This window comes from Chamaea fasciata, unplaced genomic scaffold (genome assembly GCF_029207755.1).
Source record: "Chamaea fasciata isolate MVZ Bird 193981 ecotype frontalis unplaced genomic scaffold, bChaFas1.0.hap1 SCAF_3, whole genome shotgun sequence".
Lineage (NCBI taxonomy): Eukaryota > Metazoa > Chordata > Aves > Passeriformes > Sylviidae > Chamaea > Chamaea fasciata.
In genome coordinates, this window is record NW_027094088.1 from 97,754,196 (window position 1) to 97,774,054 (window position 19,859).

A 19,859-nucleotide genomic window follows, 5' to 3' on the forward strand; every position below is an offset into this window, starting at 1 on the left:
TTTTTTTGGTGTGTGCTTTTAGTATTTAAAATCAAGGATTTTAGTTAGTTAATTATATTTTTCTTCATGGAAATACTACCTTTTTTTAACAGTAGATTTCCTTTTTCCTGGTGATTATTGAAGATATTGGAGGCAGCCAATGGAACAGGTACATGTACTGTGAAAGAAATGTTTGCTCAAGAGTGCAAAAGCACATAAAATAATAGGTTTCATAAAAAAAGAGAGTAATAGGCTTCATGAAAACTGTTCTGTTCTGGTACTTGCAGCTCAGTGGTGTGTTTCTCCCTGGTGCTTGAATGCAGAGAATATTTAAATGTCAGTTTTCAGTTACATTTCCATGGCAGCAGAAATACTGGGTTACCAAATACATTTTTTCATCTTCACCTTGTTCCTTCTGACGTTTACTGCCATCCCTGATCTTCTGGTTTTTGATTAGAATGTGATTGCTGACTCTTACTGCTGTTTTGAAAGATATAACTAGTTAGAGACATCAGATATATAACCTTTATCAATAACCTATTCTTAGCAGCTGATACAGTAATCTCACCAGTGATATGGAATTTGTATTTTGAACTCTGTTCAGGTGGAATCATCAGCCAGTTTTTACTACTTGCATTTGATTGTCTTGAATAGTTCATTCAGCTTTCTCCTGTTTAAAGAAATTTTTTGTAGTTTGTCTACCTCTCGTTTGCCACTTATAAGCTTTGTACAGTGACATTTGAGTGCCCTGAAAAAAATTATTTATCCTAAAGCTTTCCCATGAATTAACAGGTAGTAGCCCAGGTCTTCATCTGAAACCCAAGGCCTTCGTCTCTACCTTTGGGCCAGCCTGAAGGCTGATACATTGCTAAAGAAAATACTCCCATGAGTCTGGCAAGATTGTTTGGCCTATTGACTGTCATTAGGGAAGAGTGTGATAGATGTATGCAGAGTCCTCCCCTGGTGTTCCTTCAGCAGTGACTTCCAGAAACATCAGGGAAACTGCATATGAATTGTGCTTTGTAAATGGCCAAACAGTCAAAAAGAGCAGCCTTTTTTACTCAAGATTTTGCATGGAGTCTATGGAGTCTAGATGCAGTTCATCTCTGCTTTGTTCTTTTTTGATCAATATGTAGTTTTGTTCAGGCTTCTTTTTTGTAAATGAACAGAGATAACTGATGGTCTTTCCAGGAATATGAGCAAAAAAGGAAAAGGGAAGTCCATGTAAGTGTGAGGACTACTTTTGCTACAGCTTTTACCGCAAGCTCTAGCCCTTCTGTCTAAATCACAGCAAGCTGAAACAACATGAGTATATATTACAAAGAGATCTTTCAAGTGCAGTACTACTGGTATGTTGGCAGCATTTGGAACAGTGTACAGGTCTCTGAATCCTGTATTTCTGTCTGCAAGTCTTGACTCTTTATAATCATAGAAGTGCTATAGTAAAGATACCATGAAGGATTGTCTCTTCCTGACACTTGTACAGTAGCACAGCATTTCTATTCAGAAAGATAGAATGGGGACACTGTTTCCATTTGCTTTCTGGCAGAGCTGTGTGTGGATTAAATGGAGCAGACTGCCACTCCTCTGCTGATAAGGCACAGGCACTACAATTTCCCATAGTATTATTTTGCCAGTTAGTACAATACTCCATTATTGTTTTTATCACTGTGATCATTAATGCCCAGACAATCGTGTGAGCTCTCAAGTTTTGTATATCTCATCCATTAGGAATGTTATAAGAGTGTATTTTCTCTGGTACCTCAAGCAAATCCGTTGTTGGATTGCTTGAGGTACCAGAGGGACAAAAGTCTGAAGAATTGAGAGGAAAACAAGATACCTGCTGTAAGCTTTTTGTTTCTTATTCTCTGTATTATCAAGGGGCAAACCAGCATCTCTCTTCCTAGAATCATGTTAACAATAGGACTAATCTTAAGTGTGCTTGTGTAATTTTGGACCAAAACACATAAATATCTTTTTATTAAAAATTTCCCCATTCAATAGCACACAGTACATAGCTAGCAATCTTAAATTTTAAGATAGTCACTTAACAGTTGCTTGTCTCAGAAGAAGTAATTGATTTTGCATGTTTTTTACAGAAAGCTTTACACTTAAAGAAGGAAAAAGAGAGTAAAGCAGAGAACACCACTTCTTTTTCCTTTCATTTTTTTGGTATCATTTGCTGCACTAAATTTTTTCACTTACTACTTAGCCTCTGCTTTTTTAAGAAGATTATGCAAGATAAGCAGGAAGCAATTTTATCCAATTTGTGTCTGAAATTGATTTTTTTTGTAATCTGTGATGAAATTCACACGTGTCTTAATGTAAAGGATGTTTCTTTGATGTGTTTTCACTTGTATATGAATTGAAGTTACAACAGGGTTTTTACAGTTCATATTCTTGCATGGAATTCAAGCAGTTAGTTGCTTGAATGTTTTCTAGTTCAGGCTTTACATGTAGATCTGTGTAGATAAATACTGTATAAATTATATATATATAAACACACGCCTAGATGTGTCAATGTGTTCCAGGTGCAGTGATGCCTGTATTACTCCAGACAGGCTAAGCTCCTTTTGACCTCGCATTAGATTATTCAGTTCCCTTCAAGATGTTAGGCACTACTGATTGTTCTGGTACCAGTGGATTCATTGCTTACTTTTCTCAAATTTAAAACAAAAGTCTGTCACATAGGCAGTCCAAGCAAGCAAATGTGTACAAGAAATATGAAACATGACAGAAAACTTGTCTTTGATGAAAAAATTTGATTACTCCTCTGTACTGATAGAAGGGGAAACTCTAGTCAGGTACATGAGAGGGCCACCAACAGTTAGAAAATAACAAAACTAAGGTTAAGACCTGTCTTCTGCTTCATGTTTGTACTTTCTTTTTGGTCAGATATGCACATGTGGATCAACTTTGGTGTTTGAAACTAACACTGCTTTGTAGATAGTCATACTCTGATTTTTGCCCCTAAGCTCTACCTTAAGTACTTGAGCCAGCTGATTAATCTTACACCTTTAGGTGTCCCTCTAGGTTTGTTATATTTTATCCCAAGTAGCTTGACAGTAGGATAGTGACAGACTTCTGTTATCACTAGCCCTTTTTAAACAGGCTTACTGGATTTGCCTAATCATGACTAGTTATATAGATAGCTCTGCTTAATTCAAATCATTCTGCTAATTGAGCTGCCTTATAGGCTGATGATCAGCAAGGCAAATGTTATGCTGCCTATAAATGGTATCTGGCACCCCTTTTTTTTTCCTTGTTGTCATGCTTGACAACACATGGAGCACATGGAGCTTTTCTGAGTTGAAGGACAGAAAAACAAGTGATTTGCTTAGTGTTAACCCTCACTCCAAAAGAATCAGAGGCAGCATCAGCCTCTCCTTCCCCCAGGGCAAGGCAGACACCAAGAGCAGTGTGGATGGGAACAGGTGGGCTTGGCTGCTTTCCTGATCCTGTGTAATTTGTCTTTGCTTGCCAAAAGAAGCCTACCTTAGCCAGGCAGCAATGTGCTGACACCAGGCTGTTCCCCATCTCTACCAAAGGAGATGCCCTACTTGCTTGGAGACAGGAGGGAAGGGGAAACCTAGTGGCCTGTGAGGTTTTATAGAGTTCAAGGTTCTTCTTAGCAGCTGTAATGTTTCCCTGGTTCTCACCACCAAAGCTTAGAACTTGCTGCTTGAGCTCACATACTCAAGCCTTAGCAGAGAACTGATGCTAATCTTGACACGTGATGTGTCAATAGAGGCTTCAGGGTGAGAGGTCACTGTATATTTGCATAGCAGTTCACATGGCTGGCTGCAAGCTTTGACCTTATAGGTGGTGGGATGACAGAACTCCCTGCTTTAATAAGCAGGAACCGTGGAACCCTGGGTGAAAACTTAACTTGATCCAGAGCCTGCAGGTCTCCTCTCCTGTGTGATGTCACTAAATGAAGTTAATGTTATCTGTCTTCATCAGGGTGTTGGGAAAACTACCTCATTTTGATTTGCGTAGGGTTTTGCATGTGAAAAGGGAAGGCCCTTTGTTTGCTGCAGGTGTATTTTCCTCCCACTCAGAATTGCTATTTCTGTTCTGTAATAGAATAAACTTCTCTCAAACTGAATTTTTTGTGGTGGTTTTGCCTTCTGAATATTTGATTTTCATCCCACATATGTTGGCATTTGAAAATAAATTTATTTTTGTCAAGGTTACTCTGTGTCTTTTTACCAATTGTAGCCCTAAATAGGTGAGAACAAAAAGTTTATGCAATGTAATGGAGGGATAAAAATCCATAATGAAAAAAGCTTGCATGTACATCCACTTGAAATACCTATTCAAAGATGAAGAGGTATCACAAGGTACTACTCTTGTCTCATTTGGCCATTTTCTGCTGTCTGCTGCTGTGATTGATACCTCTGAAGAAAAAATGCTCAACTTCCATAAATTTTATAGTACACAGCCATAAATTAGTGTGTGTATAAAAAAACAAGCCCATCACTTCAAAGGCTAGGCAGCTGTAAGTCTGTGTTGCCTTCTTTTTTTTTTTTTTTCAATATACTCAGCTGGAAAAAGGCACTTGTTTTTTGCACTGCTTTTATTTCTGGATGCTTGGTCTTGCTTGTGGTTTCTACTGCCATTGATTGCTGTGTCTCAAAGGCTGTTTCCCATGACCTGGCATTTCTCAAGCTGAAGTAGTCATCAGGGCTCCTCTTTCTGCATTCTTGATAATACATTTCTTCTTGCCTGCCTTCATCATTTGTGGACTGATGGCCTGATGGCCTGATGGTGCTGTTCCCTGTACTCAAACTAGCACAGTCTCATGTGGAGGATTTGGAGGCTGGGACTCAGAGGAGTGATGCTTCTCATCCCTGATATGAACATCTTGTCTGCAAGTTGTTGTTTGCATTCATTAAGAAGCATGTACCAGGGACTGCTGTGATATTTGGGTGTACTGTCAGAAGGGATTTGGACAGTGGTAGAACCAACACAACAAATTCTGCCCTGCTGTCCACAGGATGAATCAACAGCCATCACTGTACTTACAGCAGCATTTGCAATGGATGAGTGCCTGCTGCTGCCAGGATGAGGCCAGTCCCCATAGTAAGATTACCTCAGCTGCTGAGGGCACAAGGACTCTTGGACAATAATTTTTACAGCTCAGGAAGAAAATGCTCCAATAGTTTGTCCTCAAACATGGAAACACATGGGTTGTGTTTATCTTTCCCAGCCCTCATCCTGTTTGGCCGTCATCCACAGGGAAGATGATGGGATTGTATTTAGACTGACAATATAGTCTATAACAGGGTTACCAAACAGCTGATGAAGTCTTTAAACATTAACAGCATAGTGGGTAAAAAGACGTTTACCCTTGGCAATTTTCAACAAAAAAGTATCTTAATAATAGGCCAAGTTTTGGGAAGATAGAGGCAGAAAACCTGTCAAACAGAGGTCTTCCAAATTGCTTGCCACTTTGGGTAAAACATGTATCAGCTGTGATGTTATCTATCTCTGGTCCTGGCCAAAATCTCTCTCTCTGTGTATCTTCTTGTTCTTAGTGTAAGGCTTTAGATATTTCCCTGTTGTGGAGCTCTGGAGTGCCTTGCAGGTGCTTGTCTTGGAGTCAAGGGTTGGGATGCTTGTGTAGCAGAATTTTTGTCCCTGTAACAAAACAAAGGATATAAAGGATAAACATGCAAGACAGTTTTCCGTTGCTGCTTTCAGATTTGAAATACTGCATGTCAAGATAAGTGAATTTTTTCTTCCTGTGATTTATTCTTAAGATGATAAATTAGGGTTACTAAAAATTTCAGTTCAAACAGTGAAGATTTCTTTGCAAGTAGATAATTGTTTCTGAAAAGATGTCTATAGAAGTGGAAATGATTTAATTTCAGAGTATTACCACAAACATTAAACACTTCTGATGTATGTCTGTCTCAGATCTAGGTGGTTTGTGAAGTTGAATATAGCTCATGCTTCTTGTGGATTTGGTCAGTATAGTTGACAGTTCATATAGTAAAGAAAAATCACTCCCACAGTCATGCATATGCCTCAAACAGATCTCTCTGATTATGTGTTGATGTTTTCTAGTAGGTCGCTCATCAGCTAAGTAGGATTAGGGTGATATTAAAAAGCTAGATTGTAGGTCTACTGTAGTGAATTGGGCACACTGGAACAGCAGTGCAAGAGTGGTTCCAAGTTGAGTCTGTTATTAAACAGCAATAGATTTAAGGCAGGATTATAACTACTTTACACAAAAAGCCATGTAGTAAATTTGAAAGAAGCTTAAAACCTCTCTGACTAACGTACCATTGCTTTTCTTTTCTTGCACATGTTTTGTGCGCTGTAAATGCACCATGGAAATTGTTCAGAAAGTAATTTTCTTTTTCCATAAAACACTAAGTTTGAAATAATATTACTCTTGTGACTGGAGGGTTGGAATGGAAGGATACAGGCTATGTGGGAAGGACAGGCAGAAGAAATGAAGTGGAGGTGTCACCCTGTATATCAGTAACCAGCTGGAGGATGTGGAGCTACACTGGGGGATGGATAAGGAGATGATCAAAAGCTTATGGGTCAGGATGAAAGGGAGGGCAGGGACATGTAACTTTATGATGAGGTTTGTTGCTACAGGGAGTCCAACCAGGAGGCCATACAAAAAAATTGGAGGAACTTTATAAATAAAGTCATGTAATGATTGAGCAAGTGGGAATGGCTTCAAACTGAAAAAGAGCTGGTTTCAATACTAGGATGGAATTCTTTACTGTGTTGGTGGTGAGGCACTGGGCAGGTTACCCAGAGAAGTTGTGAATGCTCCATCCCTGGAAGTGTTCAAGGCCAGTTTGGGTAAAGCTCTGAGCAACCTGGTCTAGTAGAAAGTGTCCCTGCCTATGGCAAAAGGGCTAGAACTAGATGGTCTTTGAAATCTGTTCTAACCTAGGCCATGCTATGATTCTGTGACTTGTCCAATTGCCAGATGAGCATTCCTGTTTCTTTAGGAAGTATGTACCAAAATATTTTAAAAGGGTAGCATATGATAGTTATATATGGCTACAAGAACCTCTCTTTCAGGAATAGGGAAGGCTCTAACCTTGTTGTGTCATTCTTTTTTCTTCTTCAGAGAACACCCCAGATGCAGGCTGCTTTTTTTAGGGGAGTTTTTCTTCTCAAAATTGTTCAGGTTTGTCTAAATGGAAAATATTTCTAGAAAATGACATTCAGGTAAAAGCTCTCTACCAGAGTGAATTTGCTATTTGGTCGAAAGAAAGGGGAGCTATTATTCCAAGAGTATTAGTCTTCAGCTGAGACATGGATACTCAGATTTTTTTTGTAGGAAAGAAATTTACTCAGTCTCGCACATTGTCTCCCCCTGCCCCAGTGAGTGTTGCACACTGCATCACTGTACTGTTCTAATCTGAAGCTAAAATGGGACATTACATCATGTTACCTGAGATTTACAGGCAGTTTGTCTATGAGTATAAATTCTACATAGTCACCAGACTGACTGCAGAATTGCCTTAGGGGAATTAGCACAGAGCACTAGAATAATCTTGGTATTGCACTGTCTTATGGAAGGAAAATATATTACCTTATTAGAATTCATTTTAAACAATGTAAAGAAAAATTCCCGATATGCAGAGCATAAAAATACTACAAAATACTACCAGATGTAGCTGATGCTGTAGTAGTTTTGGACATCTGTGTAGTCCCATCACATGAATTTTGAGCTTTGGCTTAGTATCCTGTTAGCATAAAAGCAACCCATAGACCAAACTGTAAATTTTTAGCTACAAGACGTGAAATAAGTGCTTCTCACTCAATATCCTTTCATATTCTTCATCCAGAAGAATCTTCTTATCCCAGAATGTAATGCCCAAAGGGATCTCTGCATGTACCTACCCTGATGTCACTTGTAACACGGATTACGAAATACCAACAAGCTTTTTCTGAGTCTTCATTTGCTTGAATGCAAGTTTATGTAATTATATATGTGTGTGTATTTATGTATGTATATTTTTAGATGTTCATCTAATCCTGGTTTGCAGATGATATGTAATTTGAGGCTGGCAATTTAGTCTACATGTTAATAATTATCCTATTTGGAAACATTTTCATCTTGAGCTTTAAAAAATCTCCCTCGTTGAAAAGCATGTCAGCCCTTCCTTGTGTTTCTGAAGTGCAGTGTAAACTCCTAGTGATTGTCTGCCCAAAGTGCAGGGTATCTCCAAGGTTAATATTTGTGCACAATAGCAACTGCCTTTGCCTACCTTTAATATTTATTACTACTAAATGCATTGTAAAGAACTAATACCCTTTCTTTCTTAGAATTTGGAAAATGCTAGATTTCTTCTTTGTATTTCCACCCCCTTTCAATTTTATCTGTGCATGGGTTTTGGTTTTTTAAAAATTGTTTTCCAATACCAGCATGTGATGATTCTGCATGTAGTGCACACTTCATTTGGTGATGGCTCTGGCCTAGTGCCAGCACTAAAATACATTTGAAGTTCTAAGAAATAAATCAAGTGATGTAGTGATGATATATGTGGCTCTTGTCATGTGTTTTGGGCCTTTCCAAATCCATGGACTTATTTAAAAATTTCCCATATGATTTGGCACTTGTATCTGCAGCATTAGTGTAGTCAGAAATCTACATTTTAACAAATTCCACTTATCAGCTGTTAAGAAAATAATGCAGGATAATCTTTTTGTCTGCCTAATTCAAATAAAAGGTGACATCTTGAAAAACCATTCCTGGTTTGCTGCAATAGTAGCAATAACATGTTCTTAAAAATAAATTATTTATACCTTTCTCAAACCATCCCCAAGTGCTTTTAATTACATGCATTTTGTATTGTAAAATGACCTCAGGCACCAAGTGAACACATTTTTTTTCTGTCAAAGTAGATGGTAGATAAATGTTGCCCCCCATGTAAACAGTGGAAGTCAAGATTCCTTTTTTGGAATTATGATGGGGTTTATTTGGAGTTTGATGTCAGGAGAAATAAATTAAAGCACCAACATCAGAAGTAAGCATGATTACTCCTGGAATTCTTTTAAAAGAAAAGGGCAAGCCGTAAATTTTGCTGTGGCCTGTGCAGGTTTGTTTGAGCTAAATGCAGCAGAGCAAGATTACGTATTATGGTTTTGAAATTAGGCAAAAAAATAAGCATTTTGATTCCTGTATAGAGTATGCTGATCTTTATAACATTAAACACAAAGATATGCAGCTCTAAAGCCATGGCACATCAGTGGTCACTGTACATACCTTGCTGAGTGGCACAATCCTTGATGTATTGAGGTTAGAAGTATGACACATCTTGCCGAGCTTTAAATACTGCACTGTGCTTGGCAGCTTCAGAAAGGAAGTCATCCCTTTATTAGTCATCTATCTCTGAGGCAACAGAAAAAAAAGCTTTCCCAATTTATATAGGCTTATAGTAAAACTGCTGCTGAATTGGGATCTCAGTTGATCTTTGTGAGGGAATGGATCTGGGCCAAAACTCCTCAAAATGGATGTGCTCTGTCTTTTGTCATGGGGACAGCAAATGCCTGTAGGATTTGTGGATTACCAGGTGACAGATGAAGTTATGTACACATCAGAAAGGACAACAGTGATGGAAAGAGGACAGAGCAGGGATGCACAAGGAGAATGCATGCAGAGGGAACAATGCAGGAGTAGTGCTCAGGGGAGCTAACTGGTCTCTTTTGACATGAATCCATTAGAGGAATAATAAAGATGTTCCTCAGCATATTCATTTTATACGAGTCAGTGTACTCTTGTGACCTTACTAAAATCTCAGGCCTTAGGTATCTAATTTCAGCTCCTGTTTTCTCTGAGAAAAGTTATGTAATACACTTCATTTTGAATGTTCTTTGGGGTGACCTACACTCCCACAGTTTCTGTTCATGCTATAGAGTACTCTATTGCCTTCATGGAAGGACTATGATGATACTTTCTTCCAGCATTGAATCAAGTGGCGTAGAAAATTTGCAAAAATTTGTCATCTTTTTGTAATTGTTTTACAATGAATTTTTCATAGTATATGATTGAATACCTAATCCTGCTTTGTTTTGTTGGTTGCATGCTGCTGCATTTCTGGTATTGTAGCCAGTTTTATACAAGTTACACGTCTTGTGTCTGCTCTCAGGAGAAGCCACAGGTACCCTGTGCATCAAATTCTCTTGCAACTGCTTTGGGTTCCTCTTTCTCCACCTGAGCAGTCTTGGGAGTCTTGAGTGGATAGCGTGTTTTATTGTCTGCCTATTTTCCAGCAATATTTTGTAGCTTTGAGGCATTTCTCAGAGGTGAAGCATGATAAATGCACTTGGCTGTTGTGATTTTGAGAAGGCAGCAGCCAGTGCCCCATCAGAGGAAGGGAAAGGCCATGGACACTGCTCATGACAGGAATGAACTGTGTCATTTCTTGGAAAATGAGAGGAAAGGGAAGCAAATCGAATAGGCTTTGGCACTAGTCCTAAACAGGTTGAGGAGGAGAATTAGCCACATTAATGATTAATGATAGCAAAGCTCATTCTGCTTGAAAAGTACTTTCTATGAGTGCTAAGTGCCGGCATTAAAAATGTATGCATTTTCATTTTAATCCACACTTGGCGTCTGCAAATGGAGAGGAAAGGGAAGAACCAGCAGTGTCATTATAGTAGCACTAATACCTCACTACAGCTGAAATCACAGCTTGCCAAGGCACACAGCCTAGGGTCTGGGTCTTGCAGAGCTCAGCCTGTCGTGGTTAGGGATACGGGTTCTCTTGAAGTATTCCACCACCTGCTCTGTAGAGCTCCAAGGGAAGGCCTGGAAACCTTCTGCAAGTCAAACATGCACTACATGAACAGTTCGCCTCATTAAATCCTTGCTGAGGAAGACAAAGACTGTGTGTATTTGCACTGTTAAAGATTTTATAAATATCAATTATCTGTTCTCTAGGGTTTTTTTCCAAAGAATTGACCTGCTTTCTCTAATGCTTAGGAGACACTGAGAAAGGGAGCTCTAACAGAAATGATTTGTTGTGCAATCAAGGTGGTGGCAATGTGCCACCAGAAATGTGGTGGACCAGAGCAGCAGAGATTTTGTGGGCAGGAAGTACAGTCTTTGCTGCAATCAAGCTATGAGAGGTAAAATCTAGAATAATTTGTTAATAGAGGTGTCTGAAAGGAACTGAATGGACAAATTGGGAGGCAGAAGAGAAAGAGAAGAGGTTTGAAATGTGAACTTTAATAGCTACAAGCCACATGCCTGAGGGTTAGGCTGGAAGATGCTTGTTGATGGGCTATTTGATTTCACAGGGTGAAGGGAGAAGCAGTTTGGGGAAGCAGTTTTGTGCTCTGACCTGAAGTTAGGCACTCCAGCCTTGGCACAGTCGAAGGCACACACCCTTTGCCTTCCCAGGTTGGTGGTTAGTCAGCAGCTGCATACCTTTTGCAAATGTCTGGAAATGGTAACTGAAATCCTTGTTTTGCCAGTTGGCTGCAGAGTGTATAATCCTTCTTGCCTCCCACACAGCTGTGTGCTGAGCTGGTTTCGTATCTTCATTTCACTCTGCTGTTGGTCTAACCTCACTCTTTATTCACTCATCTGCAAACAGAGGGTTGGGGACCTCGTTCTGTACTTGTCTCCAGTTTGCTTATGCCAGCTGAACACACAGGCAGGGTGAGAACATCACAGGATGCCCCATCCACTGGGAAGCAGACTCTCATCTGCTCTTTCTGTTTAGTGTTGAGCTGGTAGAAGCTGCATGGTAGCAGCAGAGAGCAGGGTCTCTTCATCACTCCCTTGTCTTCCCAACAGACACCTATGCATTAGCTCTTAGCTTGATGTAGGAAGGATGGAGGTGGAGGGGAGTTGTTGCTCATCAAGAATAACAAGGTTTAATCTCAGTTTGCCCTGGGTCAAAAATATCCACTTTTCTTCTCTGCCTTGTTAAATAGCTGTGCTGTGCACTGTTGTGTTAGAGGCTACATGTGCAGTTATGAGTTGGGTAAAATGCTGTGGTTGCTAGGGAAGAAAAGTATTAGTATTACCAATATTTATTATTTGGTCCCCATGGAAATTATAGTTGTTCAGGGAGTCCTAATTGTCACATCTTTTCTTTTTATGGAAAAGTTACTTCTTTAACCATGAAGTTCAGGTAGTTATTTTCCAAGAATAGATGGCAAGATACACAATTCCCTTTGTACTCTAGTATGCTTGACAGATGTCTGTCTATGGAGAATTACTGCTTACTAAGCTATGTTGTGGCTTCCAGTCATACAAAGATCTTTATAGCGTGGTTAATCTAATTGTATCATGGAGGTGTTTTATTATTTTTTCTGCCTCTGCTTCCTCTTTGATTTGTTCTTTCCACCATTGTTATTTTTTAATTTGCTGCATATTTTAAATTGATAAACAGCTATTTGGTTAATTTTGGTTTAAGTGATCTTAGAGGTTTTTTTCAACCTAAATGGTCCTATGATTTGATGGGGAAATGATCTTGCTGTTTTCTACTTAGAGGTATAACTATGGCAAAAGCTATGAATGTGGCTCATGGCAGTAAAAGGGACACAGTAGTGCCTGTTCTTTCAAAGTTTGAGTTCTTCAGATTTTCAGATGAAAGCTGTTAAAATACTGAGTGATTTATCCTTGGCGGAATAGTTAACTCAGTGTTGGGCTCTCTTTCAGTGCCTAAAACAGTATGTGGAACTTCTGATCAAAGAAGGTCTAGAAACAGCAATCAGCTGCCCTGATGCTGCCTGCCCAAAGAGAGGTCATCTGCAAGAAAATGAGGTACACTCTTCCTGCAAAGAGGGCATTTTCTTTTTCTTAAATGTGTCTTGTTTTTTATGTTACAGCTTCCATTTTTGACACCATATGTTTTTATTAATTCTTCAGAGGTCAAATACTCTGTCTCTGTTTAAAATTACTTAGATTATTACTGTTCATAACTGGAATTTGTTCTTCTTTTCCTTCTTTCAACAGATTGAGTGCATGGTTGCATCAGAAATCATGCAAAGGTATAAGAAGCTACAGTTTGAAAGAGGTAACACATGGCATACTACCCATTGAAGGCCGTGAGAATGGGTTTGTTCCAGAGCAATCCTATAAATCGGAATCTCTACATATGTTCTTGCTGTAGCATTGTGTGTTAATTGCTTGGTCATCAGATAGGAAAACCCCAAAACCTAAAAAATAATTGCTTCTGTTCTCGCCTGCATGATTCCCAGAACTGCAACACTCTGGGAATAAACTAAGGAAAGAAAATTGCTATGTGTTATATTCCTAAATAACTAACAGAGGGAGTGACTTCTATTTTGAGCTTTGCTGTTTAAATTGACTACTACTATTGTAGGGGCTGGAGGGGAATACTGACGTCTTTCACAGAGCCAAGATTATCTCCTGGGTTAGCATTTGGTACAGAATTAATGAGGGGTTCTGTGTGTGATGATACAAACACATTAGGAATATAAGCTGACTGTGTTCCTATGGAGATGTGGAATGGCATGGCCAGAGAGAACTTAAAGTTTTGCAGAGGGCAGGACCCAGCCTAGAAACAACTGCAGTCATTGGTGATTCAATGGGCTTTGAAGCATGAAATGACTTATCTGTAAGGAGTCTCCAAGAAAGGGATGAAACTGTATTTCATGCTGTTGTTAATCGTGTTGTTACATTAGGGTGGAGGTCAACTTGAAATAGGTTGTTACTGGGCAAGGCATTGTAAGAACACTTTCTGGTGGGTTTTAGTGCATAGTATATGCTGTATTTAACTTCAAGTACGACTGAAAAAAATACATCTCATTCTCAGAACAAGTTTAATTCAGTGAATGAAAGGGGGCAATCAGTTGAGACTCATGAAACTCACTTTGGTTTGGTGCCTGTTTGCAAAGCAGGCCAGATTTATGTCAATGTAGGTCGCATAAATTAAAAAGCTCCTTTTTAAAATGTGTCTTCAAATGCCCTGCCAGTCAACCTCAGCTGAAATGCATTGTTATGGAAGGCTGATCTTGTACCCGCCTTTGAGTTTGATTCTTTTATGTCCCTTTGCAGAAGTGCTTTTGGATCCTTGCCGGACTTGGTGTCCATCCTCCACTTGCCAAGCAGTTTGCCAGCTCCAGGAACCAAGCCCACAGGACCCTCAGCTGGTCCAGTGCAAAGTGTGCGACATTGAGTTCTGCTCTGCTTGCAAATCTAATTGGCATCCAGGTCAAGGCTGTCAAGAGAACATGCCAATCTCTTTTCTTCCAGGAGAAACAAGGTAAGATATTGCAAAAGATTAAGTATTTAGAAGCTAAATACTCAAAGAGGCATTTTCCTCATGTTTTGTTCTAAAGCTGTTTCCTTCACTTAGTCATTCCTGTTCTTTTAATGCTGTATTCTAAAACTGAACAGCTCTTGGCAGCCTCACTCTTTGCCAGCATTCCGAGCAAAGCACAAAGGAGCTGCTTGAGCCTTTGGCCTTTTGCCCCAGTGGGAAAACTATGACATCCAGGCAGCTCATCAGCTTCCCTTGAGAGATGATCTTGTTACTGCTGCTCTCCTGGACAATGTGAGAGTTGGTAACATCATGCCAGACAGTGATTTTTAGGATACCCTGTCAATCATCCCCTCTGCTGCACACTTGGCCTATGATCTTAAGTTCTGTTTCAAGTGGTCTCTGGTGGCAAACTGCAGCCATTGAATAAGAAAGGCCATTGTGCATGTGTTCCACTTCATGTCTGGGCTTTTTCAAAGATTGTGTTACACTCCAAGGCATCATTAAAGCCCTGCCCAGCCTTGGGCTTAGTTACTCATACCTTGTTTTCTTTCAAGCTTTGCTGTAACAGATGACTAGCTAGGAAGCTGTCATGATGAGTTCCTGATCAAATACACTGACTTTTGCACATGCTTTTGTGTGTGCTTGACAAGAACTGAAGGTTACTTGGCAAAAATTTCATGGTAAGGTAACAAACTTTATCTATTTTTACTTAGTGTTTTGGTTGCTTCTGGGTTTTTTTGCCATGCTTAATTTTTTTTACTCCACTGAGTAAAAGTAAAAATCTTTTTTTGTTATTCTGAAGCATAATGTGCCTGTTAGCAGCATGTGGAGTTTCATATACATTTTATGTATAGAAAGCATTTTTTTCTAGTACAGTCACCCCTAGTGTTAGTAGTTAGTGTGTGTCCTTTTATCCTGCTATTTGGCAAATCAGTCAATCGATCATGAGTCCTGTTTTCCAGCAAATTGTTGATTCCCCATCAGTCATTCTTGTATCACACACTGGCAGTAGCTGCAGGAATCCTCATTTAAGGTACATTTTAGTTGTTAGTGAGCATAAAACCTGTGTACAGTAGAAAGTTATACAAGGGAAATAAAAATTGTTCCACTGTTTCAACATTCCACTTGTGTTGTGCCCATTATATGAGGGGGCACGTGTGATTTTGCACGCTTGTGCAAGAACAGTCAGTGCTGACCCTAATTCATGAAGAGTGACTTGTTAGGACTCTGTCAAAAAAGACAAAGTTTAACTGAAAGAATGACATGCACCAAAACCTCATTGTTCTTGATTTTGAGGTAAACTCGTAGGGAGGATCCTCGAGGAGGGCACAGACAAGTAATCTATCCCTGATGCCCCAGTCCAGAGGAATGTGGTCTGGGGTTATTGTGGAATCAAGAGATTGTTTCTTCATCTGAGAAAAAAAGCAAAGAAAAGGAAAATAATCTAGATGTACAAAATATTTAGGTGTGAGCTACCTACTTCTCAGCTGGTATATTATAGGAGAAAACCATCTAATATCTATTAGTATCACTAGATAACAGAAACGGCTAGTTTTTAACATGGTAAAGAAAATATCCTATTTTTTATGTACACATTGTGGTCATTAAACATGTTTTTGTAGAGATATGTTTGTAAAAAAGTGTACAGGCATAATATCTGAATAATAAAATCACTTGAATGCCTGAATCTCTAGTAAATTCTCTTTTTTTAAGCAAAAAAGCAGGCTTGCCTTCACAGCCCAGTTCTTAGACATTCTTCTCTAAAGTAAACATTTTACTAATTTCTCACTCTGTCCCACAGTTCAGTTTTCAAAATGGAAGATGATGATGCTCCGATCAAACGCTGTCCAAAGTGTAAAGTTTACATTGAACGAGATGAAGGCTGTGCCCAAATGATGTGTAAGAATTGCAAACATGCCTTTTGCTGGTACTGTCTGGAATCTCTTGATGTGAGTACATGCCATGCAGTCTGGCTCTCAGAAGGCTAGAAATTCATTGCTTTGCCATCCAGCTGTCTCTCTAATCAATTAAATAAATAGCTCACTAGCTTCTGGCTACAAGTCACCAGAGGTGGTGCTGGGAATTTGATAGGATTTGTATCTTCTGTTTTACTTGTCTGACCTGTGTGAATTTAGTATTTGGTCTGAGTCAGTAAATAATTACTAAAAAGTAAAATTTTATGATAATAATCTGTTTACAATCTTTACATGGCACCTAACATGGGGAAGGGTGTTGCTTTTTTTTTTTTTCTAGTGCTGGCTTTTCAATATTGCCTTTCTTGAAGGCATTACAGTATGAGACTAGCAATGCTCTCAGTCTGAGGATGTTTAACAAACTAGATGTGGTATGTCACTAGTGGTCAAATTTTTTTACCATTCATTGTATTCTGTGGGACAATAAATAGATCTGACATAGGAGAAAGAATGCAATGTTCTCCCAACAGCAGAAATTTATTGGTCTATAAGCTGCTGCTGTCATATGTTTATATTTTTTTTAAATCAGCTTGTTATCATGCCCACGGATCAGAGTATATACAATACACAACATCTGTTTCCTTATCATCAGTTTTACTTTATAACATTGTTAACAATAGCAAAGGAAATTAGGTTCCTGAAAGCTACTCCAGCTATTCAAATCCTGTGGTGGTCCCATTTGAATACTTTACTAACAGTCTTGAAGTTACAGGCTTCTCAAATGCTCACATGCTCTCACAGATAAAAAAGCAGTGTTGCCTTAGAACTAGGCCTGCTATCTTGTCTGGTTTGTGGGAGGCTGACAGGATTGATAAGGACATAATATCTCAAAAACCTGTTTTGTCTTTCTGTTCTTCAGCTAGATAAAGGAACCAACTTTGGGAAGTCTGCAGCACAAGTACTGATTTTCCTTTGCTCTTTTTGTGTGTGTTTAAAACACAGACACAGTTGTCAGCTTATCCTTGGATTCTCTTGCTAAACTTCATGCTAGCATTTAAATACATGGCTTGAGACCCTTTGGGAGAAGAATTTGTTATGTATCTATAACACACACCAAACCAACCTGTTTGGGAAGACACCTAACTGTAAACAAAGCACTTTGGAAAGGTTGGGCATGGCCATATCCGCTTGCTTTTATCTTTCTGTGTGATTTCTGGGTTTAAGTTGTCAGAATACAGTGTTTTGTAACTTGAAGAACTTCTGTTTATTACCTACGTTCTCATTTCATATTTGTAGGATGATTTTCTCCTTATACATTATGACAAAGGACCTTGTCGGAACAAGCTGGGGCACTCCAGGGCATCTGTTATCTGGCACAGGACACAGGTAAAGCTCAGATCTTTGAAAGCTCTCTACAGGTCTATTACTGTCATAGTGCCTCATTTTAACACCTTAGGGTAAAATTCTGTGCCAAATGGTAACTGATTTTTGTAGCAGATAAAAAGAGGGCAGTTAGCTTGGAGTGGAACAATTACCTCTCCTAGAGAAGACCCTCCTTGGCAAAATGCCACTGAGAACTGAAAAGGTATGTTTGCAGAGCCAGTTCAGTGCTAGTCCAGATATGTTCTCACTGAACTTGGAGGATGAGCTAGGTTTCCACCCTCAGTATTATTTACAAGGAAGCTCTTCCCTGCAAGGCATTTTTCGCTCTGGATCCAGAACTGGAAAGGAATTAACCTGAATACGGACATTATCTTGCTATGGACTCTATCTGACTCCTTCCTGTTGTTTGGATAGAAAGTAACCCTGACGGTTTATCAGTAGTTTCAAACAAAGATTCAAATTGACAGCTGCAGAGAGTGTGGGAATACCTCTTGTGGTCTGGATTCAGTGTTGCTAGACTCAGCAAGAATACTGGTAATAAAAGAGCTCTCTGCAGCACTGATGCAGTATAAATGCTAATGTGTGACTTGGTCCAATCTACCGCCTTTACAGTCACTTCAAAGATGTGGGGACATCTCCATATCTGAGTCATCTCTTCCTAAATAACCCCTGTGCCTGGAAAAAAACTACCTTAACTTGACATGAGACACTTTTCTTGAAGTACAGATTTCTTTCCATGTGAACATAAACCCCAAGTCTATAGAATAATCATCAAGTCTGGATAAACAGTGGAACTGAAATAAAAGGAGAAGGATGTATCCTTTTTTTTATGTGAGAACAATCTCACCCCTCTCCTTCCACCCATACCACTGGGTGTCTGAGCTGTGGACTGGGTTTTGCTTGGATTAGCCAGTGGCATCTCAGGAAGTGTGTGAATACATGCAGTTTACTTGATAAACTGTAGTATGAGGTGATTAATCTGATATTTGGAATCTGTTCTAAATCACTGCAGTTTATGGAAATATGTTTGATATATGGGATGTTTGATGATCTGGTCATTGTTGAGAAAGAAGGTGTTAATTCACTACTAGTCAGGATATAATTCTGCTAAACCCACTGAAGCCAAATCAACACTCCAATTGTTTCCTTATGTTAACTTTGAGTAAGTTGTTAAGGTTCTTAGATTTATCCCAAGTAAATTGAGGTGAGTCTTTGGTTTGTTTTTTGTGGGTTTAAAAAAATATTTGTTTTGGCCAGAGAAAATGGCTTGATGCCTAGTAGGGCAGCAATTTCTTCAGAAGAAAAAGAACCAAGGAAAAAGTAAATAAGTAATACTCAGCGGGAAGTTTCACTTAAAAATAAACAACACTCCCTCCCGCCCCAACACACACTAAAAACCACACTAAAAAACAAAATCAACAAGAACAAAAAACCTGAAACTTGGTGATTTCTTTGATGGCATATTGAGGTTGAAAGGAAGGTGTAAATAGATGTTTTATATTAATTGCCAGTAGTCAGTCTGGTCCACTAAATTGCCAGCTTTTAGCTTGGTTCTATCTGACCAGTGCATCCAGCCTGGGCTGCAAAGAGCAGCATGGCAATCGTTGCAGCTCATGTGTTTTAAAAATGAGAATTTAACTTTGGTTTCTGGGAAATAAATGCAAAGACTAGTAGAAGTTGCCCCAGACTGTGAGCAGCACAAAAGAAAAAGAAAAAGAAAAAAAAAAAAAAAAAAAAAAAAAAAAAAAAAAAAAAAAAGAGAATAAGTTATGAAACTCTGCAGCTGAAAAGAAATCGCTGCTGATAAGAAATGCAGCGTGTGGGGCGAGGCAGGTGCGGCTGCCGCGGCCGTGTCCCGCAGGGCGGGTGGCTCTGTGTGTGTGCGCGCCCGCAGCGCTGTCCCACAGCGCCACCGCCCGCCCTGCCGGAGGCTCACACCGCCTGCGCAGCCCTGGGCCCCTCTGCCGCATCAGCAGCGCCAAATTACCCTGGCCACCAAAAGTGCTGCTGCATCGCCCCATCTATACCATGGACAATTTAATATCTGCCAGCTAATTGAAGTGGCATATCTAGCCCTGACTAGAAAAATCCTTAATGAGTGCTGCACTCTTAATTTCATTTTGCCTTCTGCTGTGAGGTTTTGCTATTGCATTAGCATTCCACTTTAGCCATTGTTATTCAAAATTATTCACAGACACTCTCATGTGAATAAATCTAAATTATTCTCTCAAATAATTTGTGGGCATATTGTTGCAGCATCACTCTTACGGTTGCCTATGGCAAGTGGGAAACTTTCTCAGGCAGTGAAGCTCAACTTGAATGTTTTTAAAATAATTTTCCAAATTTAAGCTCTGTAGAA

At 39.4% G+C, this 19,859-nt stretch overlaps 1 protein-coding gene across 7 annotated transcripts in view; it reads left to right on the plus strand.

Annotated features, from left to right (window-relative positions):
* The window catches only part of RNF144A (ring finger protein 144A), a 62,405-nt gene that overhangs the window by 37,038 nt on the left and 5,508 nt on the right, over positions 1-19,859 (plus strand). For 5 of the 7 annotated variants that reach the window (XM_066179878.1, XM_066179882.1, XM_066179880.1 and 2 more), the window contains 5 exons: positions 12,635-12,739; positions 12,932-12,992; positions 13,997-14,204; positions 16,006-16,153; positions 17,414-17,503. In XM_066179878.1, the coding sequence (XP_066035975.1) occupies positions 12,635-12,739; positions 12,932-12,992; positions 13,997-14,204; positions 16,006-16,153; positions 17,414-17,503 (612 nt within the window). Of the gene's footprint in view, positions 1-92; positions 149-12,634; positions 12,740-12,931; positions 12,993-13,996; positions 14,205-16,005; positions 16,154-17,413; positions 17,504-19,859 lie in introns of those variants that run through there. The other 2 variants (XM_066179881.1, XM_066179885.1) reach the window with 2 other exon arrangements.